The sequence below is a fragment of the Vigna umbellata genome, chromosome 2 (genome assembly GCF_029865625.1).
Source record: "Vigna umbellata cultivar VRB3 chromosome 2, Vumbellata_1.0, whole genome shotgun sequence".
In the NCBI taxonomy this organism is placed as follows: domain Eukaryota; kingdom Viridiplantae; phylum Streptophyta; class Magnoliopsida; order Fabales; family Fabaceae; genus Vigna; species Vigna umbellata.
This window is the reverse complement of record NC_142166.1, coordinates 14489106-14516693: the sequence shown is the minus strand read 5'-3', so window position 1 is coordinate 14516693 and position 27588 is coordinate 14489106. Positions and strand designations below refer to the sequence as shown.

The window sequence follows — 27588 nt, the reverse complement described above, 5'->3', positions numbered from 1 at the left end:
AATTTACTATGAAAATAAATCCATCGGTAAAATTTTCGTTAGTAATTTCAAGAATTTTTGTAGTGAATCATGATTGTAACATCCAAAAAATATAGTTGAACGTTATATATAATAGTCATCACATAATAATAATGTAGAACAATTTCTGGGAATAAAGTTAACTTTCAGTTATCCTAAAATAACCATAAATTTAAAACTTATACACACAGCCGATCGGCCCTAGTCTAAGTAGTTGGGTCCTCTCCATCCAGCGCCTGCTCCAAAGAACACTCTTCATCCTTTGCTCACACCCATAGGATGATCTTTGCAAAGAAGAAATACCAAATGGATAACATATACAAGAAAGAAAAAAAGGGTAAGCTAGTGTAATTTAATAGTCATGTGAGCATACAATTCAAACAAACAGATCATATAATCATACACATGTATAAAACATATAAACGCATATTGACCGACCACTTTAACTTGACCGTCTGGACTAGTATGAATATGTAGCTTTGGTCGTTCGTGCACTCGTGGGTGTAGTAACTGCAAACCCATCAGCTGTCGCACGAGGTTAGCCCGTTATCAGTCACCGTAGGACCCCCCTAGGTTAGGGCCTCCTGCTATTCTCACGACATGACTTACCCATCTCTACTTGAGAGTTGGTAATCATTAAAATGTCAGGATGAATGTCGTGGATTTTGTTGTCCATATTCATACTTTACCACCACATTCATACCAATCACTGAGACATTCCTTCTTGGAATTCTCTTTCATACCAGTTGGAACATCATACCTTATAACAACATTTACTCCATTATTCATACATGTTCATATAACTGAATTTAAACAAGTGATCAAAAACCAATGGAAACCACATGCAAGACCAACACACTACGTACTTTGGAGACCGAACGGTTTCTCACTACCCCAAAGAACAGGTCCGAACAGTCCATAATAGGTAAGACTGAAGAAGTGACCGAACACTATTAAGGATCTAACTCTATTGTAAGGCCGAATACAATTAAACACTAATGTAATATCAAATACTATGGTGAGACCGAACACTAGAATAACCGAATCACCTGAGTTAAATCGAACACTTACAACTTAGGCCGAAACTAATTTAGACCGAATACTCAGGTAAGACCGATCACTAAAGCATGACTGAATGGTCATTAATAGGTAAGGCCCATAGGAGGCCGAACGTAGTTAAAACCGAACACCAATACAAACCGAGCACTACTAAGACCAAACGTTAGTGCAAAACCGAACACTACTAAAATCGAACGCTAATACAAAACCGAACACTACTAAAACCGAACGCTAATACAAAACCGAACACTTGCTAAAACTGAACGCTAATACAAAACCGAGCACTTGCTAAGACCGAATGCTAATACAAAACTGAGCACTTGCTAAGATCGAACACTAATACAAAACCGAGAACTTGCTAAGACCGAACGTTAATACAAAACCGAGCACTACTAAGACCGAACGGTCATGAACTGGGAAGAGTCTAAAGAGACCGAACCTAGTTAATGACCAAGTACCTGAACCTGGCCGAGCAGTCAATAGCGAACGCTCAACTTTCTGCATAATTATACAGAACTTCTACAGAATTAAGAACACACTAGAATTTACCAAAACTAAACATTTTTCCCACTTCTAATCCTCCATATATGATTCATATACCAATTTACACCTATCCAAGATTATCTAGACCTTTCTAACAACATTTCAAAGAATCCCAAACCAGAACTCACTCCAAATTCTGCATAATCCACAACTCAATAACCACAACATTTATCATCCCACACAAACATTGTCGAACACACAAACATTCAATTTCACATACATGCAAAACCATCAAACAACATTTTCATACATCATCAACCTATCAATTAAATTAACTAGCTTCTCTTACCTCTTAACCAAATAGAAAGCTTTTAACACCTTCAGGAAATTGCTTGACCCTTAGGAAAATCTAAGAACGCCTACCGATCAGTGATTGGAAAGAGGAGACGATAGTAGGTCCAAAAACGAAATCAGAATTTGAGAAAAGAGTCTGATGAACACATGCAAACATAATTTTCTCTTGCATGCACAAGAAAACAGAATCACTAAGAAGAGAGGATGAAACTTATTGACTCGAAACACTAAACGGATCGGTGAAATAGAAAGCTCTTGACACCCAGATTGCTTAGGCACAATCTGATTGTTGAGCAGTTGAGATTGAAAGAATCTAGAGAGAATGAGGAGAAAAAAAGAGAGTAGAAGTATTTGGAGAGATATAGCTGTAATTAGAGAATGAGACGAGATTTTTGAAACTTTTCATTTATATTTCACTCTTATTTTAATTTAAACCACTCAGTCTCATCCTTTGCTTACATCTATCTGCTCTAAACTTCTTTAAATCTCTCGGTTCTTACAATGATCATGAGTTAAAAAATAAAAATAAGTATATAAAAATTATAAACACAGTATTTTGCATTATAAAAATAAATAACTAATAAAAATATTTTAAAAAAATAAAAATGATTAAATGTGTGTTTAGAGATAATTTGATACATATTTAAATGAAATTGCACATAAAAAGAAATGTATAATTTTAAGGACATGATAAGATGAAAAACTTTTAATTAAATTAATCAAATTTTTTAGAGATAATAAAAATTACTTGAGCAAAATGAAAACTCTCCAATGAAACAAAAATTAAAGATAAAAGGAATAAAAGAAATATTTTTATATAACCTACTAAATGGAGAGTTTATGAGATTAAATACAAATCAATAGTAAAATATTTTTATGAGAAAATAAATAAGAATATTAAAAAGGCATAGAAATATTCAATTTTAGATATCGAAACTATTCAATTGATTCTAATTGATAATACTTTTTCTAGATGACAAAGTATCTTCTCCTATTTTTATTTTGAAACTGGATGTATAAAAGAAAAACATGATTTCATTTCTGACTTTATAACTTATGAATTCCTACAGGTACATGAGTTCTCAAAATGACTACTCTAAGGGCTTGTCTTTTGCACCCACCTTCAATAGAAAATAAATAGAAAAAAGAAATACCTCCAATACCTCAGTCGTTCGAGGATTTATTAACAAAAAGAAGGCAATTTTAAATGGTATTTACGTAATTGGGTTTTTCTTAAAAAAATATATTATAAGATTGGTAAAGTTGTGTTAGGTAGTATGATTTTGTATATATGGGTGAATTATCTCAAGTCATATGAGATAACACGTCTTCAATTCAATTTTATTTCAATTTTATTTTTTTGTTTTATATAATTTATTTTCCTTTCAGAAAATAAGTTGTGTATAATGACTTTAATTCATGTGAATTTTTTTGTAAGTCATATTACCTCGTATGATTTCAAATAGATAAATTTGACCAGAATAAATTAAAGTTAAAGTCGTATATAGGATGACGACGTCATCTATACAAAATCGCAGTGTCTAATATGACTTCACTTAGTCTTGTAATATTTTAAAAAACAACCTCAATTATGTGAATATCATTCAAAATTGTCCCCTTTCATACATAATTCATCATTCAAGTATTACTAAAATTTATAAATATCCTAAAAGGTTCAAATAAATATAAAGAGTTTGGAATTCTTGTCGACCCTTCAAGAGAATCTCTAATTTAATTCGTATTGAAATAACAATGCGATTTCATACTAATTATTGAATGGAGTTTGAAGATAAAGAGCCCATAAGATCATTTTTCATCTTACCCCAACAAAATGGGGATGGATTCCCTTTAATAATTTAAATAAAAATAAAGAAATTAACAATTCTTAATTATGGATATAATTAACACACATAACAAAATTAAAACTTTATTAGTCTCGAAATTTCAATAAAAAAAATTTACAAAACAACTTTATTAAAAAGAAAAACATAAAATTAGAAGACTATCCCAAATATTTTATGATATTAATCCCCTTTCTATGATGTTATGAACACATTTATTATTATCTATTTCTATATAAAATACTATCATTACATATTAACACCACAACCACCAAAACAGAAAAGTAAATTAACTTAAACAATAATAGTTTTTATGGGTATAGGGTTGAAAAATCTTACTCAAAGCATTCCAAGTTGTCTTGAAGACCGGACAAACTCTTTAGTGGTCCTTCATCCTCCAAGTTATGTTGTTCACTCTTCCTTATTATTGTCAAAATCGTGCGGGTGGATATCTGTCAAAGACACTCTGACGCTCAAGTTAGTAATTTAACCGGTCAGTTAGCTGAGCAAGTAATGTATATAATGTGCATCGTGATCCTAAAGTCATACCTGAGACCTTTATTTATACTAGTTGTGATGGGTCTTTACCTTTCGTTGGCCTAATGACGGTCCAATCACACCTTAATCTGCATTAAGGGCTTAATGAGTCATTATAAATTGGCACGACCTAGGTGGACGGCCATGGGAGGACGTCTTGGGAGGATAGCCTAGAAGGACGGTGGACGACCTGGGAGGTCGGCCTAGGAAGACAACCATGGGAGGATCGTACAGGAGGACGACCACGTGGGAGGACCGTACGGTACACAAGTCCCCCAAGCTGAGCAAGATGTTATTCTGCGAAGGGGTTCTAAACAAGACCTTCCTGATAGGGACGAGTTCTCCGGTTGGTTTTTGTTTCTATCCTCCTTGTTCGTTGATCACAATGGGTGGTTGGAAACACAGGTCTTGCCTTGTTCTGCACATGACCGTACGCCCGAGATTTTTTGGCGAAGTTCCACGGTCGCCGACCTTTGGTGAGGTCGACCGAGATTCCTTTGCTGAAGATCCACAATCGTTGACCTTCGATGAGGTCGGTTGAGATTCCTTTGCTGAAGATCCACAGTTGTCTACCTTCGGTGAGGTCGGTCGGGATTCCTTTGGTGAAAATCCACGGTTGCCGACCTTCGATGAGGCCTGCTGTGATTCCTTGGTGAAAATCCACGGTTGCCGACCTCCGGTGAGGCCAACCGAGATTCCTTTGGTGAAGATCCACGGCCGCCGACCTTCGATGAGCCCGGCCGGGATTCCTTTGGTGAAGATCCACAGTCGCCGACCTTCGGTGAGGACAGGCGAGATTCCTTTGGTGAAGATCCATAGTCTCCGACCTTCGGTGAGGCCGACCAGGATTCCTTTGGTGAAGATCCACGGTTGTTGACCTTCGGTGAGGCTGGCTGGGATTCCTTTGGTGAAGATCCACGGTCGTTGACCATCCGTGAGATGAGCCAGAATTCCTTTGGTGAAGATCCACAATCACCGACCTTCGGTGAGGCCGGCCGGGATTCCTTTGGTGAAGATCCATAGTCTTCGACCTTGGGTGAGGCCGAGAAGTTAAGGCCAAGGTATGGCTGAACAGTTTAGGCTGAACATTTCAGGCCAAATTTGCCTAAGTACCTGTGAGACCATGGGAGGCCGAGAAGTTGAGGCCAAAGTATGGTCTAACGATTGAGACTGAACATTTGAGGCAAAATTTGGATAAGTACTTGTGAGGCCGAATGGCTAAATACCTGAGGCCGAATGGCCAAGTACCTAAGGTCGAATGACCGAATACCTGAGGTCGAATGGCCGATAGGTTGAGGCCGAATGGCCAAATACCTGAGGTCGAACGATTGAGGGGTTGAGGCCAAATGGTCGAATACTTCTGAGGCTGAATGGCCGACAGGTTGAGGCCGAATGGCTGAGGTCGAGGCTGAATGGTCGAATACCTGAGGCTGAATGGCTGAGGTCGAAGCCGAATGGCCGAATACCTTAGGGCGAATGGCTGAGGTCGAGGTCGAATGGCCAAATACCTAAGGTCGAATGGCTGAGAGATTGAGACCGAATGGCCAAATACCTGTGAGGCCGAATGACAGAGAGGTTGAGACCGAATGGCCGAATGACCGAAAAGTTGAGACCGAATGGCCGAATACTTATGAGGCTGAATGACGGAGAAGTTGAGGCTGAATGGCCGAAACTTTTGAGGTCGAATACCTGAGGCCGAATGGTTGAGAGGTTGAGACTGAATGGTAGAGAGGTTAAGGCTGAATAGTCGAGGTCAAATGGTCGAATACCTAAGGCCGAATGACCGAATACCTGAGGCCGAATGATTGAGAGGTTGAGGCCGAATGGCCGAATACCTGTGATATGGAAAATGATATTTCAACAACATGTTTTGACAACATTTAGACACTGGATATATGTCTAAATTTCATTGGTGCACGTGGAAAATGATTTTATAATAATAGAATGACGTGCCAATGAGAGAATTGGGACAGATTCAAAATTGAGGTTCATTTCGAAATTTTCAGATTTGCAACATTTAAGAGAGAGAAGGTCGAGAACATTTCAGAGAAAGTCGACCTCCTTCCAACCAGCCACAACACTTGCGGGAGTGTCGCCGTCCCTAGACGGTGTTGTCTTCCCTCCACCCAGTGCCGCTGCAGTGCCACCTTAGTGCCGGCGTTTGAAGGCAAAACCTAGACGCCGTCGTGTTCTCTCCCCCAAACCAGCATGCCGCCGCAGTGTCGGCTTTCAAAGGCAAAACGTAGACAGTGTCGTCTTCCTTCCTCCCAACCACCCATTGCCGCCGGAGTACCTTTATAAAACGTCTTTTCTTCCTTTTTGGCACGAATTTGTTAATAAATTGTTTAATAATTGTTCTCAAATAACTTATAAGTGGACAAAATGATGAAACAAAAAATCAGGCACTTCAAAAAGAGTTTGGTGTATGTAGTTGACCTTCCTGTGCAAAAAGTTGAACAGAAGTACCTACCTATTTTGCCTATGGTACCAGTTCCTGCACCATGAGTCTAACTAATTATGTTTTTTTGGCACCACTTTGTTAATAAATTGTTTAATAATTGTTCTCAAATTTCTTATAAATGAAGAAAATGATGAAAAAAAAAATCAGGCACTCCAAAACAAGCTTGGTGTACGTAGTTGACCGTGTGCAAAAAGTTTAAATGAAGTACCCACTTATTTTGCCTATGGCACTAGTTATGTTCCTGCCCCATGAGTAATAATAATTATGGTTTTTTGGCACAAATTTGTTAATAAATTGTTTAATAATTGTTCTCAAATTACTTATAAGTGGACAAAATGATGAAACAAAAAATCAGGCACTCCAAAATGAGTTTGGTGTACGTAGTTGACCTTCCTCTGCAAAAAGTTCAACAGAAGTACCCACTTATTTTGCTTATGGTACTAGTTCTGTTCCTGTAACATGAGTCTTACTAATAATAAAAGGAAGAAAAGACGTTTTATAAAGGTACCCCGACGACACTCCGGCGGCACTGGATGGTTGGGAGGAGGGAAGACGACACCGTCTACTTTTTGCCTTCGTACGCTGGCACTGCGATGACACGCTCACGGCGGCGTCTAGGTTTTGCCTTCGAACACCAACACTAAGGCGGCACTAGGTGGAGGGAAGACAACACCGTCTAGGGACGACGGCACTCCAACGAGTGTTGTGGTTGGTTGGAAGGAGGTCGACTTTCTCTTAAATGTTCTCGACCTTTTCTCTCTTAAATGTTACAAATCTAAAATTTTCAGAATGAACCTCAATTTTGAATTTGTCCCAATTCTCTCATTGCCACGTCATTCTATTGTTATAAAATCATTTTCCACGTGCACCAATGAAATTTAGACACATCTCCAATGTCTAGATGTTGTCAAAACATGTTGAAATATCATTTTCCTTATGATATATATCCACGACGCCAGATAAGGATCTCAACTTTTTCTCTGATTATACTTGTCTTTACGGCTCTATCTAGTATTGCTCAATACAAACATTAAAATCTCTTCCTGCACTCCAATGTTTTTTTCCTACACCTCATATTTTTTTAAAAATCCAATTACACTTTTAAAAATACTATAGTTTGAGATAGTATAATTTACAAATATTTCGGATTAAATAATTTTGAATTTAACAATATTTTTTTTATATACTACCGTACAATCTGAAATGTAATTGAATTTTACAGTATAAATTTACATTATAAACTACGTTACAGTCCATAATACAAATTCATTTTATTTTATATTATAAATAATACAATCCAAAATAATAAACAAAAAAGTAATTAAGGGTGCAAGAAGGAGAAGACAGTCAGAATCATTGAGGTGAATATAAACAGAATACCACTAAAAACAAATTCAAAGAAATGATTGAGATATTCAAGAGATAAACAAGCTCTTTTTTGTTTCTTTTCCTCGCTCTGTCGCTTCCCGTAAAGCTTTTCCTTCATCAATGCAGAAAATGAAAAAAAGAAAATCCAAAAAAAGTCTTTATAAAAAATATTAGGGTTTTAAATAAATTTTGAATGAAGGATAGTAAGTCATTTTAATAAAATCATGGAGGTACTGGAAAGAAATATGAAGGTGAGGAAAAAATACCTTACAATTATTTACTTGAACATTCTAATAATTAAAAATTTAAAATAATAATAAAAGAACAAAAAGCGAATTCCATTAAAGGCAAACCATCAAATTGACTTCTAGGTTACGAATTAAGACTAATGCAATTTCAGTTTCAATGCTAATTCGTGCATCTGCATATCAAGATGAATGCAGTGGCATATCGATAAAACGTAACACCGAAGATAAATCAAAACATAAAAGTCGAATCATTTTTGAGCCAAGCAGATGCGAAGCCTCAGTCAGCCAGAAATTCTCATCAAATATCAGACGGTAATTCCAATTAAAACAAATCATCGTCGACTTCGCCACACGCATGACAATCAAGAAACAAACGACATAAAGATCAAACAAACAATAAAAAAAATGTAATCGCACAAAACGGCTCTGCAGATCATAAAGTATGAAATCCACAGATTCCTATCAGAATGCGAAACAAATGTGATTCGCTTTTGATTTTGGTCCAATCATAGCATCACTCGTCACCGCTGAATTAAAGCTACCAGCGACGTGGCATCGGACCTAACCCTAAAAAACCAGATTAAAAACTAAAAAACAATTTAAAAAAATATAAAACCCTCAGAGACCCGTTCCAAATCACACACACAGCGCCACAAAGAAACAAGTTCTTCGTTTGGCGCTGCGTTTAGATTGTCATACGGCACTTCCTATCAATTATGGGAGATCTTCCTCACAGGGATCGAACATTCATAAAATTAAGTACAATAATAATGACTGCGATGAAGAGAATCACAAGCTACTGAATAACTGTGAGACAGTAACAGAGATTGAAGACACTGACATAGTTCCCACTCCGTTCAGAAGCCAACCCTAGAGAGTTAATCATACGGAGGAAGAGCTTTGGATGTGAGTTTTATAGTAGGGTTAGAGCCGCAAATCTAAACGGCATTGGGCTTTGTGGTTATGCAAAAGGCCCAAGACTGTTTTAATTATGAGTGTTTCATCCTACACCTCCAACATCTCATCCTGCACCTCCAAAAATTCCATTTTTAACCTTATGACATATGCACCTCCAACTTTTCAAAAATTTTATTTTTTAATAAATATATTTTTATTTTCTTCTCTCTCTTATTAAAGACACTTTAATAAATACATTTTATTTTTTTCTCTTTCTTATTAAAGTTCCTCTGCACCATTTAATAATAATCTAATTTAATTTAAAATTTAAATATTATTTAATATAATTTATATTTTAATAATTATTAAAATATGATTTATATAATAATAATAGTTATATTAAATATATAAAAATCAAATAACAAAAATAAAAGTAATAATGATAAAAATAAAAAATAAAATAATAATAACAATAATATAAAATTTGCTTTAATATATTCAAATATATTAAATTATATTAAAATATTACAATAAATTAAACAGTTATTAAATTTTGAATAAAAACAAAATTTTCAAAAACTTATTTATTGGATACCGTAAAATGTTAATAGTTTTTTTTAAATTTACTAAATATTTATTTAATTAAAAATAATAATATTACTTATTATATTTTTCTAATTTAATATTATTAAAATATTATTTATATTTTATAATAATTTTATTAAAAAAGTAAAATAAAATAACTAAAATAAAGTTAATAATAATGAAAATAAAAATAGTATTGAAAATCACATAAAAGATATTTAAATATATTATATTATATTAAATGTTAATTTAATTAAATAATTATTAAAGTTTAAATAGAAAATAAATTTAAAATTTGTTCATCGGATATAGAAACCCGATAACATATGAATCGGATATGGGTATCCGAACTTTTCAAAATTTTGTTTTTATTTAATTTTAATAATTATTTAATTTAATTTAATAATTTAATATAATTTAACATATTTAAATATATTAAATGTCATTTTAAATATTATTATTATTATTATTATTTTTATTATTATTATTACTTTTAGTAATTTTAATAAAACTATTATAAAAATATATATTATATTTTAAATAAAAAACTATCCAATAAATAAGTTTTTAAAAATTTTGTTTTTGTTTAAAATTTAATAACTCTTTAATTTATTGTAATATTTTAATATAATTTAATATATTTGAATATATTAAAGCAAATATTATATTATTGTTATTATTATTTTATTTTTTATTTTTATCATTATTATTTTTATTTTAGTTATTTGATTTTTATATATTTAATATAACTATTATTATGATATAAATCATATTTTAATAATTATTAAAATATAAAATTATATTAAATAATATTTAAATTTTAAATTAAATTAGATTATTATTAAAATGGTGCAGAGGAACTTTAATAAGAAAGAGAAAAAAATAAAAATGTATTTATTAAAGTGTCTTTAATAAGAGAGAAGAAAATAAAAATATATTTATTAAAAAATAAAATTTTTGAAAAGTTGAAGCTGCATATGTCAGAAGGTTAAAAATGGAATTTTTGGAGGTGCAGGATGAGATGTTGGAGGTGTAGGATGAAACACTCTTTAATTATATATTTCAAAAACTATTCTAGACAACAAAATGTTTAGGAAAAGGTAATTATGAAAAAAATAATGAGATATTTATTAAATATCTCTATTTATCTCCTATGCATAATAAATTACTTAATTGATAATTGTAAATTAATCAATCTAGTCTGAGAGTAATAGAAGAAGTTGAGTCGGTTCAGTATAAATAGTATTATCATTTTTCATTAGTATCATAAAAGAAAATTCAATCTTAGTATAAAAGTTTTAATCTTGGTAACTTTTTTTGAATTTAATGATTGAGTAAATGGACACGGATTTAGTTTAAATAATTTTTATGTATTTTTATTAGAGAAAAAAAATTAGCATTAATATGTAACTAATCTTGAAGGAAATATTTTATTCTTTACCCTTTTTTTTTTACACATTGCAAAAAAAAATTGGATTCTTTGACAATGAAAAGTTAAACTTATTTGATCGTGGTTAAATATTACAAACACTCTCGTATAATTGATATTGTGGTTTTAGACACCTCATTAATAAAATAAAAGTAATAATAATAAATAAATAAAATGAGGTTATAAATAGTTTATTAATAAAATAATAATAATAATAAATAAATAAAATAAAAATAATAACAATATAAAAAATAAGATTATAAATGTAAGAACTAAAAGATAAAATGTTAAAGTTGGTAGATTTTTTTTAAAATAATGAGATCAAGTATTATAAAATTACAATAATTAAATAATAAATAAAATTTCTTAAAATTGTTTCATTACTTAAAATACTCAACTATCTATCTAAAACTCTTCCTCCTAATTCTCTCTCGCTTCTTTATATTTTTCTCACTCTTCAATCATTTTGTTTAATGATTAGGAGGTTCCTAGAAGATCACCGCGGAGTAATCTCCAATTCCATCCTATCAGTTCTTTGTTTAGAGCAAGTAAGATTCTATCACTTTTTCTTTTTATTCTCAGTTTATGATCATGCATAAAAATTTGTTTTGCATGTACCAAATGTGTTTCTTCCTTGGTTCTTGGTTAAATTGAGGTTCTAAGATTTTATTTTGATTAAAATTCAGTGAATTGTAAGCTTTTCTAAAGTTTCTTATTGTAAAAGCAATAGTTGGGTGTTCTTAGAGCCGTAGTAGTTCTCCCTAAGATAAGATAAGCTAATTCATCTTTCAAATATGTAATAGGAAGTTTTAAATCTATTATTGATGTGTTTATATAGTTATATGATAGCTTGGATGTTCTAAATTGAGTAAATAGTGATTATTGTGTACATAATGAAATCTTGAGAATTTATAAATGTATGAATTGTTGTGTAAGTTCATGTATGCTAAAATGGAAATGTTTTTTATGAAAATTTGTATGGATGATGATATTCGTGAAAGAGGAGGTTAAAATATTAATTTGGGGTTTGGGTTGATAGGTGTTGGTATACCAATTTTTGGAATAATGAGTTTGATGAGGAACTTGCAGTTTGGTAAGTGTTATAAGGTCTTTTATATATGGTTTAGGCCCATAAATGGTTAAAGTATAAAATTAAGTTGAGAGAAAGAATTTGAGTTCATTTTTATACTTGTTTTAGAGTTAAATTAGAGGGTTTTGATAGGTGAAATCATGAGAAAATAGTTGGTATGGGAAAACAACAGTTTGAGGTCAGTTTTGAAGTCATTTAAGACTTATTGAATCTTTCAAACCAGTAAAATCTGATTTAGGATAGAATAGATGGTTGGTGAGTGTGTTTTTACATGTTTTAAGTCTAAATAAGGGGCTTTTGGGTAGTGAATTTATAAAAGAGTAGGTCTATGATGAATTAGATGGTTTAGGGTATGTTGTTGAGTCAATTATGACTTGTTCATGTTGTTGGTTTGTTAAAATTGGTGTTAGGAGGAATATAAATGAGTTTAGGTAGTCTAGTAAATTGAATTTGGTTTGAAGTACTCAAATTGAGTTAGAGTTGTGTTTGATGAGGTTTCTTAGTACCTAGAGGGTCCTAGGAATCAATCAAAGTGGTGGGAGAAGTGTCTAAAGTCAGTTTAGAAGTGCCTTAGTTTTTGTTGCGGTGTTGAGCGCCACTGTCATGGCGCATGGGCATTAACTCTTTGGAATCTAACACTGAGCGCTACTTCTAGGGCGCTTGGGTGCTTGGGTGCCAATTCACTAGTTTCAGGGCATTGAGCACCAGTTTCGAGGCGCTTGAGCGCCAATTTGTAGGTTTCCAAAAATGTATTTTTTGTGATTTGTGATACTTGATTGGATTGTTTCTGGTTCTTTCGTGGATGTTTCATGGTTTCATATGCTTGGACGTAATGTATTATGAGGTTATCAAATTGTTAATGAAATGTTGTGGAAAATAATTCTAAGGAGGAATTTCTTATTGGGGATTTCATATGTGTTTAGTATAAATGTAAGAAAGCCAATATGAAGGTTATTCTGAAACTCTAATGATCATCCATGCTCAATTAGAGAGTGATGAGTCATGTCATCAGAGGATTAGGATGTTCTAACCTAGGGATTTTCTTCATGGTGGCAAAGAGTGTTTTAATGGACTAACCTTATGTGGTAGCTTTGAGTGAGTCAGTTGTTCTACCACACAAGTGCAAAACTTTTTCATGGCTCGACATTTATACTATATTGTAAAGGGTTGGCCAAGTCCGAGTCTTTGATGTGAACAGGAAAAATGTTATACTATGTGTGAATTGAATTGTATGATGAATCATATTTTTCTATGTTTAATTGTTTTACAATTAGCTTACCCTTTTTGTATGTTTCTTGGTTGTATTGTTCTATGTGTTGCTTTCTTTTGGCAATGAACATCTAATAGGTGTGAGCAGATCATGTTAACTTAATGGTGGAGTAGACATTAAGAGGTGATGGTCTAGATGTTTAGGGTCTATAGTAGTATTTTCTTTAGTAGTTAGTTTTTCTTTTGTAGTTTTGAGACACTTTTCTGTATATAATTTTGATACTTGTACATTGTATATAAAGTTGATGTTTATAATTATTTTAAATGATTGTAAAAATAATTTTATGTTTTTTTATATGTTAACTGATCTATTTTATTAATAATGTGATAGCTCCTTTTTATAGTTTAAATATTATATAATTAGAATGTGTCACTGAACACTTTACTAAGAAAATAATAATAATAATAAATATAAAAGAGATTATAAAATATTGATGTGAGTCTCGTTATCTGGTCATTCAAACTTTTGTTTTAGCCATTTTATTAGGTCTTCAAATTTTCCAAGGTCTTTTTAAGTTCACGAGTCCTCAGATATGCACGAGTCCTCAGATATGCAGTCTCATTTTTTTTTTAAGAATTCTTTCCATGTCAAGCCAAGGTTAACATACCATTTGAATTTATAGTTAGTGAAATACTATTTAATGTGATTTGAATTTGTCACGCCTCATTAAATACCATGCTTAGTCACCTGTCAGCTTCCATTAATTCACCATGCCACGCAACTCAATGCATTAAAAATCCACTGAGAACGAGCCCTGGATGCACGCCACTTGTCAATTTGGAAACTTCTGAAGTCAGTGGTGGGGTGCAGGTGTCGTCTAGAGGGACGCTCGTCCGTCTGACAGTGGGATTTGAACAAAAGTAACTTTTCTGGAAAATCTCCCACTCTCTACGCGCACCTTCTCCCTTTCCAAACTCAGACTTTTCCTTTTCTCCTCCATCTCTCTAGAACTCTTATCTTTCTCTCTTCTGCAACTCACCATCCTCTTCTCCGATCACGTTTCAGAAAACGCAGAGACGTTCCCTGCACCGTGAGCTCCATCTTGAACCGAACAACTTCCGGTTCTGGTAAGTTTATACTTGGACGCTCTTTTCTGGAATTCTGCAACCAGTTCCGTCTGCATGCATGGGTCTAAACCGAGCTCTTTGTGTTTCTTTTAGTTTTAGTAGAAGAGTTCAAGAGAAAAGTTGATAGAACCATATTTGGACAAGCCAAGATCACTCGTTTTAGAACGATCACTACTGATCCGGGTAAGGGAAGCTTATTAGATTTAATTCATGTGATTTTCTGTACTGTATGTGCGTTTATATGCTGCTTGAAATATGATTCATGATATTGGACTGTTCGTATATGAAAATGATTCTGAAATGATGTATGAAAATGATGCAATGTTCTATGGTTTGATTTAATTGTAAAATGAGTTGTATGATGAGATGATGTGTGAAAATGCATGGATTTGTATAATGATTTGAGTAAATTGATGTATGAAAGCTTATACTGGAAAATTTTGTATACTGTAAGATGAGTTTGATTAATTAAGTCTATGAAAATAAACGTTCGTTATCGATACGGTCATTGACCGTTCGGTATTCATAGTGAATTCCTTGAAATAGTCGAACCCTTTCATTTGGAAAGGATTTCCCTTTGAGTACGAACGCCCTCTTATACATAATTTACGTTTGAGCGTTCGGCCAAACGTAGATCTCATGAGTGTTGTGTGAGGAATTGAGAAGCTTGAAAATCTACCATCTTACACTTAGTCAAATTGTTAAAGCATAAACTTTAAGTATCCCATATTATGAAAATTCCAAATTTCTATGATTTTGAATCAGCAAATAAGTTTAGACTCAAAAGCGTACGTCCTAAGTAGCGCTCGTTCTTATACCGAACGCTCGTCCAAATGCGTATGTGGTAAAAGAACGCTCGGTCATATACCGAAAGTTCGTTCCTTCCTTAATTATCAACGAACGGTAATAGTGTTCGTCCTGAATTGAAATAGCGTTCGTCCATAAATCTAAATAGCATTCGTCCAATAGATCTAGTAACGTTCGTCCAATACCTCAGTGACGTTCGTTCAAGAATTTCATTAAACGTCTATTTTCGCCCTCGGTCATTTACTGGCGAGTTGTCTCCTGAATTAAATCTTGTCCAGTTTATTTATCCAAACAACTTGTGATTTTACATATTCATTGGATTCGCTCAAGTGTTACTGAACTTAGATTTTTTCTAAGTATTATTTGGATCGTACTAGAATTAGTTCATTTAACTGATTCAAAGGAGTCTTTCTTGATCTCACTCTTGACGTTCGTCCTCGTTATAAAGAGGATTGAACGTTCGTCTTTTTATGCAAGTGGAACAAAGAATGAAAGTGTTAATAAGAGGTTGAATTAAGATGTGCGAACACTATGATAAATGAGATTGTGATTGTGGAATTTGAACGAGCGTTCCAGGGAGGAACGACTCTTGGTTGAAAAATTGAGAATTGTAAAGTATGAATGTGGTAAGCTTAGCTGGCGGTTCATCCTGATATTCCGTGAGTGCTTGTTCTCAAGTAGAGAGGAGCATGTCATGTGTGGGAATGGCAGGAGGTCTTAGTCCATAACTGTAACTTGGACAGAACGGACTAACCTCAGGTGGCAGCTGACGAGTATTCCAACTCTTCCACCTGGGTGCACGGACGTCGTAGCTACACAGAATTCATACAAGTCCGGACGGTCGGTCTAGTTCCAGGAATTTGATTGAGTTAATGGTGGAATTGAATGTATGTGTTGTGACTTATTTGATTGTGTATTTGATATGTATGAAAAGTATGTTTGACTTGAGTTAAATTCAATAAGCTTACCCTTGCATTTCCATTGTGTTGTTTGTATATGTATATCCGTCTTGTCCTTGCAATGATCATCCGTGTGGATGTGAGCAGAAGGTGATACTTCTCTGGAGCAAACACTTGAAGAGGAAATCCTAGCTGAGGAGAATCTCGTTGAAGTGGAAGTGAAGACCGAGCATTAAAGGCGTTCAGTTTTAGTTAGTAAAATTAGAATAGCAGGTCGCTTATGAGCGAGTGCCTTTTTGTTGGTTGTAAATAGTTGGACGTTCGGTCATTGTTTTGTAAACCGTTCGTCCTCATTCTTTTGTGAACGCTCGTTATTTTGTGTGTATATGTAAGGTCGTTCGGCCATTTTTGCACACTGCTCTATTTAATTGTAAAACTGTTTTATCATATTAATACATGTTAATATTCTATTATATAGTTGCTGATTGTATAATTTTGGGATGTTACAGAATTAATAAGAATATTTGATATAAATAACTTCTTTTAAGATTTAAAAACTTATATGTAGGGACTTATATTAAAATATTATTTTATTGATAAGAGTAAATTTCAGTATATATTTTTTTACTGGAAATTTCGTAGAAGTGTTTTAACATATTATTTTAAAGTAAATATTGTAAATATATAATTCTTAATATTAATGAAAATTTCTTATATGAGTAAGTTTGGTTCACTTTTAAAGAAGTCATGTATACTAGCTAATACTTTTATTGACAAGAAACTCTTACAAAAAAAAACACTTTATTCATAGATACTCTTAGAAAATGTAAACGAAGTTTTTATGATCACAATGAAATATAATACCGCTTAGGAAACTCTATTTTATTTAGACATCAAATATAAATATATAATATTAATTGATAAAAAAGGTAATATATCATAAAGTATATATAATAGAATTCCAGTCATCACAATGCACCTAACATAGGAATATATTAAATTCTACACTAATGAAACAATTCGAATGGAAAAATTTTCAAAATGCATTTAATGATATTACCATTTAGAATAAGACAACATTTGAACATTTTACTATTCACACCACCATTTTTTAAACTTTTTTTACAATTGAATTTTTAGATTACTTTCCCAAATTATAATTTCAGAAGATACTCTCATAAAAATTTAATTAAAATACCCGATAATGTAACATCCCATTTTTAGTATAAACTACCAAAATGAAACGTTACATAAATGCTAAAAGAACAACTAGGTAAAACAAATATTCTTCAAAAAAGAGATCTACTTCTCTAGATACTCATTTGCTTCTACCTCACCTCTAGATGGAACAACTGAAAAGGTGAATCTATAAGCTCTTACCATTAGGTGATCATTGCAAAAGAGAAACAACATACAAAGACACAGACAACAGAAAAATAAGGGTAAGCTAGATACCAAAGAAATCGTATCACATTTATAACATAACATACATAAATCATTTATATCACATACATCATTCCAAACATCTTAACCAATAAAGACCTTAGACTTGACTATCCGGATTAGTATGAATATGTAGCTATGACAGTTTGTGCACTTGTTGTGGTGAAACAGTTGGCCCACCCGAAGCTACCACACAAGGTTAGTCCGTTATCACTCACCTTAGGCCAAGAAAAAACCCCTAGGCTAGGACCTTCGATGGTCTCATAGGTACTTAGGCAAATTTGGTGGGAGGAAGCGCCATTCTCTCTACGAACGGCGACACTCCAACGACAATAGGTGGTTGGGTGGAGGGAAGAGGAGACTCTCTCTTGGTTTCGTGCTCTCGGTTCTCTCGAAGCTTCCTCATATTCAAAATCTGAAAAGAGAAAAGGAACCAAAAACTTGAAACCTGCTCCAATTCTATTGTCACTTCATTATCATATTTAAAAATTATTTTTTACATGCACCACTCACATTTTGACATGTGTCAGTGTCAAAATATTGTCAAATGCTTTTGTTAAAGTATCATTCTACTAAAAAGTGAAATTTTGAAGAATGATATATAAAATAGTAAAAAGGATAATAGTTTACGTATGTCATAAAATTTTATGATTTCAAATATAAAAAAAAAAAAACTTAATTAATATATAGGATTAATTTCAGCCAAGTCATTGGTTATACGCCTTAATTAAAAATTTATTGGTTATACACTCTAATTAAAAAGTTGATGTAGAATTTGAGAAGGGGAATACTGGGTTGGGCCAAGAAGCATGAAGAAGATAGTGTGGAGATTCCAACGCCGACGAGAGATTCAGCCATTGAAGTGCAGAAGCTATGGACGCAGATTCTGAAAATCGTGAAAATAGTGATTCTACCTTTGTTTGGGATCACAAATCACAGCTTTACTTCCACGCTAGGTTTTCTTTTCACCCCTAATTTCGAACAACAATTCTCACCAAACAAATCAATCATTATTCTGTTTGCTCTTAATCCTTAACAAAGCCATGCTCGCATTTTAATTATTCATTGCATGAGAATTTCTGCAAGCTATGGTTATTCATTCTTTCGTGCAGTTTAATTTGTAGTAGTTCCTATCTGTGGAACGTTAAAATTTCATCGTGTATCTGTGATTGTTTATATCTGCTGAGCCTCTGAACATATTGCGTGACTCCGAAGCTATCATGTCTTCAAATTAGCGTTTAATACCATAATTATCGATGTGGATGGAATGAAAACAGAATGGTCAGCTTCTATCACTCTGTTTGATATGAATATGAATGAAATAATTACCCTACCTTTCTCCGTTCTTATGCCTGGTATGTTAGAATTGTCGGAAAGAAAATATGATGGAGAGTAATTTCTGGTTTTTTAGATGAAATTAAATGGGATTGGGAATGAGCTTTTTCTTTCCAACATCCTGATCAAACACAGGAATGACTTATTTGATTCCACGCCCTCCAACATAACAGATATTTCCTTTTATTTTTTATTTGGTTTGCGTCTGGTTGTCTGTACTGATGTAAATCATGAATATAACGAGCTACTTTTATTCTTTCGTCTTGTTAGAATAAATTTCCTTCGTTAACTTTCCCCCCATATTCATTTGTTGAGGAAATGTATTTGACTTTGTGCAGTAGTGGATTTTACCATGACCCTAATGCCGGGTGGTATTATAGCAGCAGAGATGGTGCTTATTACAAATTTGAGGATGGGAATTATGTACTTTTAGATTCCAATAAGGTAGGTTTGGAGTTGGACTTCTAAATAATCTATTTAACATTTTTTAATAGATAAATTCTTAAATCAATGTTTTATGTTATAAATGTAGTTTGATTGCTTGATGCTTAGGACGACAATGCAGACACATATCTGTGCAAGGAAACTACCACAGGAAGTCCTCAACAAATCTGTGATGGGAACGACATCGAGGATTATTTTTCCTTTCTTGAAAATAGATCTGAAACAAACCTACAGACAAGAATCCTGGCTAATGAAGCACTTGATGGTATGTATATGAACTTTCAACTCTGTTTCTGCATTTGCATTAGTTCCCGACAATGTTATAAAAAATAATCTTGTCAACAATATTATAGTATAATGATGATAGGTCACAGTATGCAGGGACAGGGGCTTGCTACCAAGTGCTGCCTTGCCAAATGCCCGATATTTGCACTTTGATTGTATTAATATAGTAGACAATTGGTCTTCTACTCCTCTTCGAACATTTTGATGTTTCAAATGCAGCAGTAGTTAATATGAGTAACTTAATTTATCTTAAGTGTCTGTCTTTGAAACAGATGGAAATTCTGTGAGTAGTCCAACTTGTGAAAAGCCACCTCCACCACCATCAGAATGGTATCCAACTTGCACATCCTTATTCCATTGATGATTTTTACCTTCAAACTTTTCATATGTAAATTAGTCATTTGCCAACTAACAGGTTAGAGGACACACTTATTGATCTGTACTTGTCTGGCTACAAGAATATATCAGTAAGTGAAGCTGATGGCGTGACAGTGCCGCTGGAAACAGATGATGGATATAACACTTTAGCAGCTGATGGTTTGTGCATAACTTCTATCATTTTTTGTTATGTGGTAGCTAACACAGTTTGTAAATGAATTTGTTTCCTGAACGTATAGCTTACAGCAAAACTTATGAAGTGGAAGGTGAGTGGAACCCAAAACAAGAAGGTGAAAATGGCTTAGCTGATAGTAAAAGTATTGTAGATGAAGGTATAGCTTACGACAACTCTTATGAACTGGAAGAGGGTGAGTGGATCCCGGACATGGAGGATGAATGTGACATAGCTGATAGAAGTACCATAGATGAAGGTATTAAATAGACTTGACTCATCTCTTAAATAGACTTGATCTATCTCTTAAATAGGCTTGCTCTTCCTTACAGGTATGTTATTGGATGAAGAGAAATGGCGAGCTCAATATGGTCAAGTTACTGAATCAGGGAAAGATTTGGTTTTAGAGGTTCCAATTGTGGACTTGTGGGATTGGGAAATGGTTACGAGATTCAAAAGAGATGAAAAAGATAAAGTTGCAAGGTTGGTTGGAAGATTGGTGAGACCATCTGCAAAACAACATCCATCTATCCCTTCTGGTGGAGGGAAATTAAGATCTGCTCCCATTTGTGAAGCACATCTTGATCTGGTACGAGTTAGAACAGGTTTGCATTTTACTCTAGCACTTGTTAATACTTATCATACACCCTGTCATTAGTAGGGATGACAATGGGTGCCTGGAGCAACGTATGGTAGCTACTTACTACCCGCACTGTCTAAAATACCCGACCTATTGTTTGTCAGGTACCTTGTAGGTTGTTTTATACTCGTGAATACCCATGGATTCTTTTGTTTATTTTATATTTATACACATGGATATCCATGGATTCTTTTGTTTTGTTTTTTTTTCTTGATTTTTTTAAATCTTTTAGGCTTAAATGTTTACTTCGTCCCCATGTTAAGAGGTGAATTTTTGTTTAGTATCCGGTTTTAAAAATAAAGACATTGGGTTCCTATGTTATGAAAAATATATAAATAAGGTCCACAAAGAAAGAACAAGTTCAACAAATCATCAAAGAAAAAGCTGAACAAGAGATAGAAAAAGCTAGACAGCAGAAGAGAGAAGAGAAAAAGTACGGCCACATCAGCATGGACTTAACGCGGTTGCTGTCAACTTAATGGACAGGACCTTATTCATACACTTTTCATAAAATCGGGACCCAATGTCTTCATTTTTAAAACCGGGTACTAAACAGAAATTCACGTCTTAACATGAGGACGAAATAAGCATTTAAGCCAATCTTTTATTAAGATTGTTTAAATTTTTTTCTTTAACCTCATAAAAAACTGATCTTTAAGTATAATTCAAGTAAAATTGCTTCATAAAATATTAGTTCAAATAAAATTAATCTTTCTAAAAGGCAAATTCATATAAGTTGCAATGCAAAATATAAGTTTAAATAAAATTAATCTCTTTAAAACCAATTTTAATTCTACAAGTCTAAATTAAAAGATAAATATTTACAATAAAATTATTAACCATTTTTCTCAATTCTTAGCGTTTTCCTTGTCATTAACTTTACTCTGATCACTTATTCCCAAAAAAAAAATATTCAAATAAAAATCACGAGAAACAAATGTAAGTATATTGTAGGTTGGATCATGCAATACCTATACTTGTCCCGTTAATAGGTGGGTATCTAAAATACTTATACCCGTTGTTGGCTAGTATCCATTAAATGTACTTGTTTGATATAGCAGATTTTACTTGTGGATATCTACAAGTATGAATTTTGTTGTCATTCCTAAGGAGATATAAGTATTAAAAAAGTGATAATGGAGGCATTTACTAACATGTAATTAAAAAATTAAAACTTTCTTGCTTGTATGCCTTTCTATACAACCTGTCATAAATTTCATTCTCATGGATGAGTGAGTAGTTTTAAAATGAAGAAGTATGGGAATTTTCAGTAAAATGATAGGGCTAGAAATACTCTCTGGGGTAAATACATATGCTCATCATGTTCTTTTACCAGGACAAGTGTACAGATTGCGAAATCCTAGTGCAAAATATATGGCTTCATTATCAACTTATGATTCCTCAAATCCAACAAAACATTGGGATTTTCCCCAGCTATCACCTAATAGAAAAATCACTCAGCTCTCCAAGTCCAGTGAAAGCTCTGCTTCAGTTTCAGATGATATCCCTGTAGAGAAGGATTTGTCTGCATTACCAAGTCAGCCCTCTGTATCTAAGGTGTGTAGTCTAATGTTGAAATCAAACAAATAGCTGCATTTTTTCTTAATTTTATAGTAGATAAATGGATGCCCAACTTCTTGAGAAAGGACGTAGGATGAAAGGTAGTATATGTAACACATGAGGCTATGGCTTATAATTTTCCTTTCTCATAACATATTTGAGTGGAAAGTGACCACTTCAATAAGAGTTGTGGGTTATGGAAGTTGACTGGATCGAATAGGAAAGAGAGAATATAACAACATAGAGATAAAGGCTCCGAACTTGTCTTTCCCTTCTTACATGATCACCCTTTCTATAGAACAATTGACCACATCTAAGGATATATCCAGAATCGGTTAACCTTCAACTCGTTTTTTGTTTGCTCTGACAGCAAGTTAAACATCAATACAGAGATAGGGCTGCTGAAAGAAGAATATTGCATGGTGGCTTCGGCATGGGTCCAGGACAGAAGAATCTGCCAGATATTTATAATACGCCATCTTCACCTGATGGTTGTCCTCAAGAAGCTGCATCAGAGGCCTTGGAGATGTCATTTGGAGCAGGTAGTTATGCCAGAAAACTTCTGAAAAGCATGGGTTGGAAGGAGGTATCTTCAAACTTATCATCAAATTACTTTATTTTTTCTTCAATCTTCAGAATTTTCATTACAAATTCACTCTTTCCTATGCGACAAACTTATAGCTCAAAAGGCGCCACACCATGAGAAAGACAGGTGTATTTGAATTTAGTAATGTAGTAGGTCTTGAAATGAGCCACACAACCCCCTACCCATGTAAAATAAAAGTTTAATTTTCATCCACCAACAAAAGAATAATATTTCCATCGTCTGTTATCAAAAAATCATAATATGATTTTTACATGACAATCATGATTACACTATCCATCACAAAATAGTCGAACCTTGTTTAGGAACCTTTCTCATCACGCCATTAGGCCATGAAGAACAACGCCAAGTCTATCACATATTTTCGAATGGTTTGGGATTATGATTGTAGAATAATTGCTTTATATGATTTATGCAGGGGGAGGGGCTTGGAAGCTCTACGAAGGGCTTGGTGGAACCTATTCAACCAGTTGGAAATGTTGGCACTGCAGGTTTGGGATGGTCTCGTTGAAACTGACTCACATGTTTAGTGTCTGTTATAGGGTCTAAAGAGAGCTATTTAGAAAGCTAGTGAGTAAAGTAGTGAAATGTATAATACCATCTTCAACTATATTTCCATTCAAAGCATAAGCATCCTTATGAACATCAACGGTTAATTATCTAATGGTTTAAATGCTTACTTCGTCCTCATGTTAAGAGGTTAATTTCTGTTTTATATCCGATTTTATAAATGAAGACATTGGGTCCTTATGTTATGAAAATTGTATGAATAAGGTCTTGTCTGTTAAGTTGGCAGTAACGATGTTAATTTCATGCTAATCTACGTACTTTCTCTCTTCTCTCTCTTCTTTCCTCTGTTGTCCAGCTTTTTGCTTTGTACTATTCAGCTTTTTCTCTCTCTTCTCTCTCCTCTTCACCGCAATAGTGTCACCACTCTCAGGCATCACACCCTTGTACACGGTCCCAAAAACACCATGACCAATGACCATATTAGCACTGAACCCCTTAGTGGCAAATTTTAGCTCCTTGTAGCTAAACTCCTTAGGCATTCTAATAATCTCCAACTCAATAAATTGATCAAATTTCTTCATTCGCTTCACCTTCTTAGAATACACCCAAATGAATGCACCAGTAAAGAGAGTAAGAACAAAAGCACTAGCAGTCACAACCCCAGCAACAGCCCCCACAGTACCCTTCCTAGAAGACTTACTTTCCTTCTGTTCAGGTGGTGAAGTGGCGGAGGGTGCTGACATGGTGGCAAGAGTCGCCGCGGAATCGAAAAAAGAATTGAAACTCCACCACTCAACACTGTGCACCTCCGTGCTACCTTGGGTAGACCCAGAAAACCCCACATAATGAAATCATTAACATACATACCGACATCGAGATCCACCTTCAAAATCGGATCTTTCGGCCTCACAGTCGAGTACGAGACCCACACGCGCAACCCTTTGCTGCTTCCATCATACTCGATCCATGCGTTCACCGAGTGTTTTGCAAACCGAGGAAGCCGTCGGAATCGTCGACAGCGCTGGAGCCTGGTGAGATGACGAAGGCGAGGCTGCCGCCGACAGAGGATGGATTGAGGTTGGTGACAGAGAAGGAGAAGAAGGTGGAGAAGCTCGCCGGAGGAAGGGACCCCAGTTGCCGGAATCTGACGAGGTCAGAGTAAAGTGCTCTGCCAGCAACAGAGTTTGGGACGGCGGGGTCACTGGTGAAGCTGACGGTGTTGTTGTTCCAAAGTCAAACTGGGTGGCGACGGTATGTAAAACTATAATAACTTTGAAGATTGTGTATATAATGTAGGGTACTATTGGAAGCCAGACATGGGATATCAACTTTGTTATTCAAGGTTTACTTGCTACTGATTTAATTGAGGAATTTGGTCTCACCCTTTTAAAAGCGCACGATTTCATTAAGAAATCTCATATCAATTTAGTTTATTACAAAATTGACATACAAACACATATAACTGTAATTATAAAAGTTTATTACAAAAATATTAATTATTTAAATTTTTTAAATGGTAGCCGTCTCATACATTGAAACAACACAGTAATTATATTAAATAAATTATTAAAGTAACTTTTTAATTGAAATTGAAAAGTATAACAATATATATTTTTGAAGCTTTTAACCGATGGATCCATTAAATAAAAAATATTTAAATTTTAAAAATATTATGATCTTATAAATACTTTTTATTTAACATTTTTTCTTTTAATATTTTTGAAGAATTCGTTTAATTAAAAAATATTTAAATTTTACTTAAAAAATATTATGATTTTATAAATATTTTTTATTTAACATTTTTTCTTTAAGAAGTTTTTTAAAAAATCTATTATATGCTATAATATAAAAAAAATATTAAATTTATTTTATTTTATTATAAGTGTTTTACAAATTAATTTTTTAATCATTTAATATTATTATTTTTTATTTTATTTATATAAATTTTATTATTATATGTGTATGGAAATTATTTAATTTTTTATTTATTTATTTTATTTTATTTTATTTTTTATTTTTTTATTTATATTTATTCGCGAATATTATTTTACTTTTATATTTATTTTTTTTAATTTTTTATTTATATTTTTTTAATACGTGGATATAATTTATTTTATCTTTTTATCTACTTATTTTATTTTAAAATAACTTTTTATTTATATTTATTTTGTTGTCTCATAAAATTGTTTTATTAATCAATTATTTATTATTTATATTTTATTATGTAAAAATTAAACTAATATTTATTAATTATTATAATATAATAAAAGATGATACTAGAAAAGTTAGTTTTAATAAACATTTGTTGATTTTTTTGTTATTTGATATTTATATAATATTAATTTTTTTATATTACTATTTTTTTTATGATATTTCATTACATAGTCATTTAATAAAATTTAACGTTAAAAAATATATTTTAGTTTTAGTCTGTAAAATACTATCATTTAAAAATAATAATATTGATATTTATTTTAAAGTTAGTTGATTTTTAAAATAAATAATTATTTTAGTATGTGGGCTTACACACATTTTAATATCACTAAAAGTTTTTTTTAACATATTTTTACATATTTAATAATATGTTAAACAATATAATATATTTAAAGTATTATTTTTTTATATAGTCTTTTTTCTTTTATGATTTCTATTATTTAATCATTTAATAAAATTAAATTAAAAAAATATATTTTACTTTTATTTCTTAAAATAATATTATTTAAAAAGTAATATATGTTTATTGAAAAAAAAATATAAAAATTTGTGATTAAAAAATTTTGTCTTACAAAATTCATTATTAATTTTTTATGTCAACAGTTTCTTTTATTAATATTTTATTATTAAATAACGTTTTTTTGGCAAGATGAAACAAATGAACAGGAACTGGAGAAGAAGAAAGAGTAGATATAGTTCTTGCAGTTAACTGAACCAAAAATGTTATAAGTTCAGTTTTTAAAAACTAAACCATAAAATAGTGTACTGAACTTTTAGTAAAAGTGAATCAGTTTTACAAATAAGTTATTTTTTTCAACCCTAACCATAGAGAACATTTTACGGGATATTTATTTATCCTTTCTTTTAGTTAATAAAAGATAAATATACAGATTCAAACTATCAAACATTTATTTCGAGGATATTATATTATCAGTTTGTAAAAACTTGATGCAGAATGTTTTTAATCTTTATAATTATTTATTTAATTCATATAAGTTATTTATTTTGTAAAACCACTTTCACAACACAATGGTCGAGTTCCTTTTATTGCAGGGATCGAGAACAAAACAATTCACCCTTTCTTACGACCCATTCAGGCCTTTTTATAACTCAATATTCTGCAATCTCAAAATAAAAAAGGGATAAAAAGATAAAGAAGTGAAAACCATTTCATTGGATTTTTCCACATCTTTGGTCAGTCCTTCCATGTGCTTCTGCAATCCTGTAGTCAATGTGAAGAACGAGTGTTTAACATATACCATAAAATAATTGGTTTTATAGCCACACACAAACAATTTCACCGACTCTATCAGCTTGGAGTGGAAACTAACAAACTATACATACATTTGTATGAATCTAAAAGGTGACACAGAAGTTACAAATTAGCTGGTGCATGAGCCCAAAACAACAAAAAATGAATTCCATCGAATAACAAACCTTCAAAGTGACTTTTAAGTTGTGAATTCTGGAACTTCTGCAGTGCAAGTTTCGACTCTATTTCATGTATCTGCATACCAGGAGGAAACAAAAATGAGTTCAGTAACAATGAATACCATAATAATATACAATCACGTGCCAAAAGAAAATAAG

At 32.7% G+C, this 27588-nt stretch overlaps 1 protein-coding gene and 3 non-coding genes across 4 annotated transcripts; 1 reads left to right on the top strand and 3 right to left on the bottom strand.

Annotated features, from left to right (window-relative positions):
* Positions 1 to 8638: 8638 nt before the first annotated feature.
* LOC124840779 (small nucleolar RNA snoR77Y) lies at positions 8639 to 8714 on the bottom strand. Its single transcript, XR_007029066.1, has one exon. It is a non-coding gene; the product is annotated as a small nucleolar RNA snoR77Y (small nucleolar RNA).
* A 58-nt stretch (positions 8715 to 8772) lies between these two features.
* Positions 8773 to 8931, bottom strand: LOC124840782 (small nucleolar RNA snoR2/U65). Its single transcript, XR_007029069.1, has one exon. It is a non-coding gene; the product is annotated as a small nucleolar RNA snoR2/U65 (small nucleolar RNA).
* Positions 8932 to 8982: 51 nt separating this feature from the next.
* LOC124840783 (small nucleolar RNA Z112) lies at positions 8983 to 9109 on the bottom strand. The gene has a single exon (XR_007029070.1). It is a non-coding gene; the product is annotated as a small nucleolar RNA Z112 (small nucleolar RNA).
* Positions 9110 to 18601: 9492 nt separating this feature from the next.
* On the top strand, positions 18602 to 23989 carry LOC124840773 (D111/G-patch domain-containing protein). Its single transcript, XM_047316890.2, has 10 exons — positions 18602 to 18812; positions 19530 to 19635; positions 19744 to 19900; positions 20193 to 20250; positions 20336 to 20457; positions 20538 to 20729; positions 20803 to 21075; positions 22447 to 22667; positions 23041 to 23256; positions 23693 to 23989. The coding sequence occupies exons 1-10, from the start codon at positions 18730 to 18732 to the stop codon at positions 23783 to 23785; spliced, it is 1521 nt and encodes a 506-aa protein (XP_047172846.1). The 5' UTR covers positions 18602 to 18729; the 3' UTR covers positions 23786 to 23989.
* Positions 23990 to 27588: the final 3599 nt, after the last annotated feature.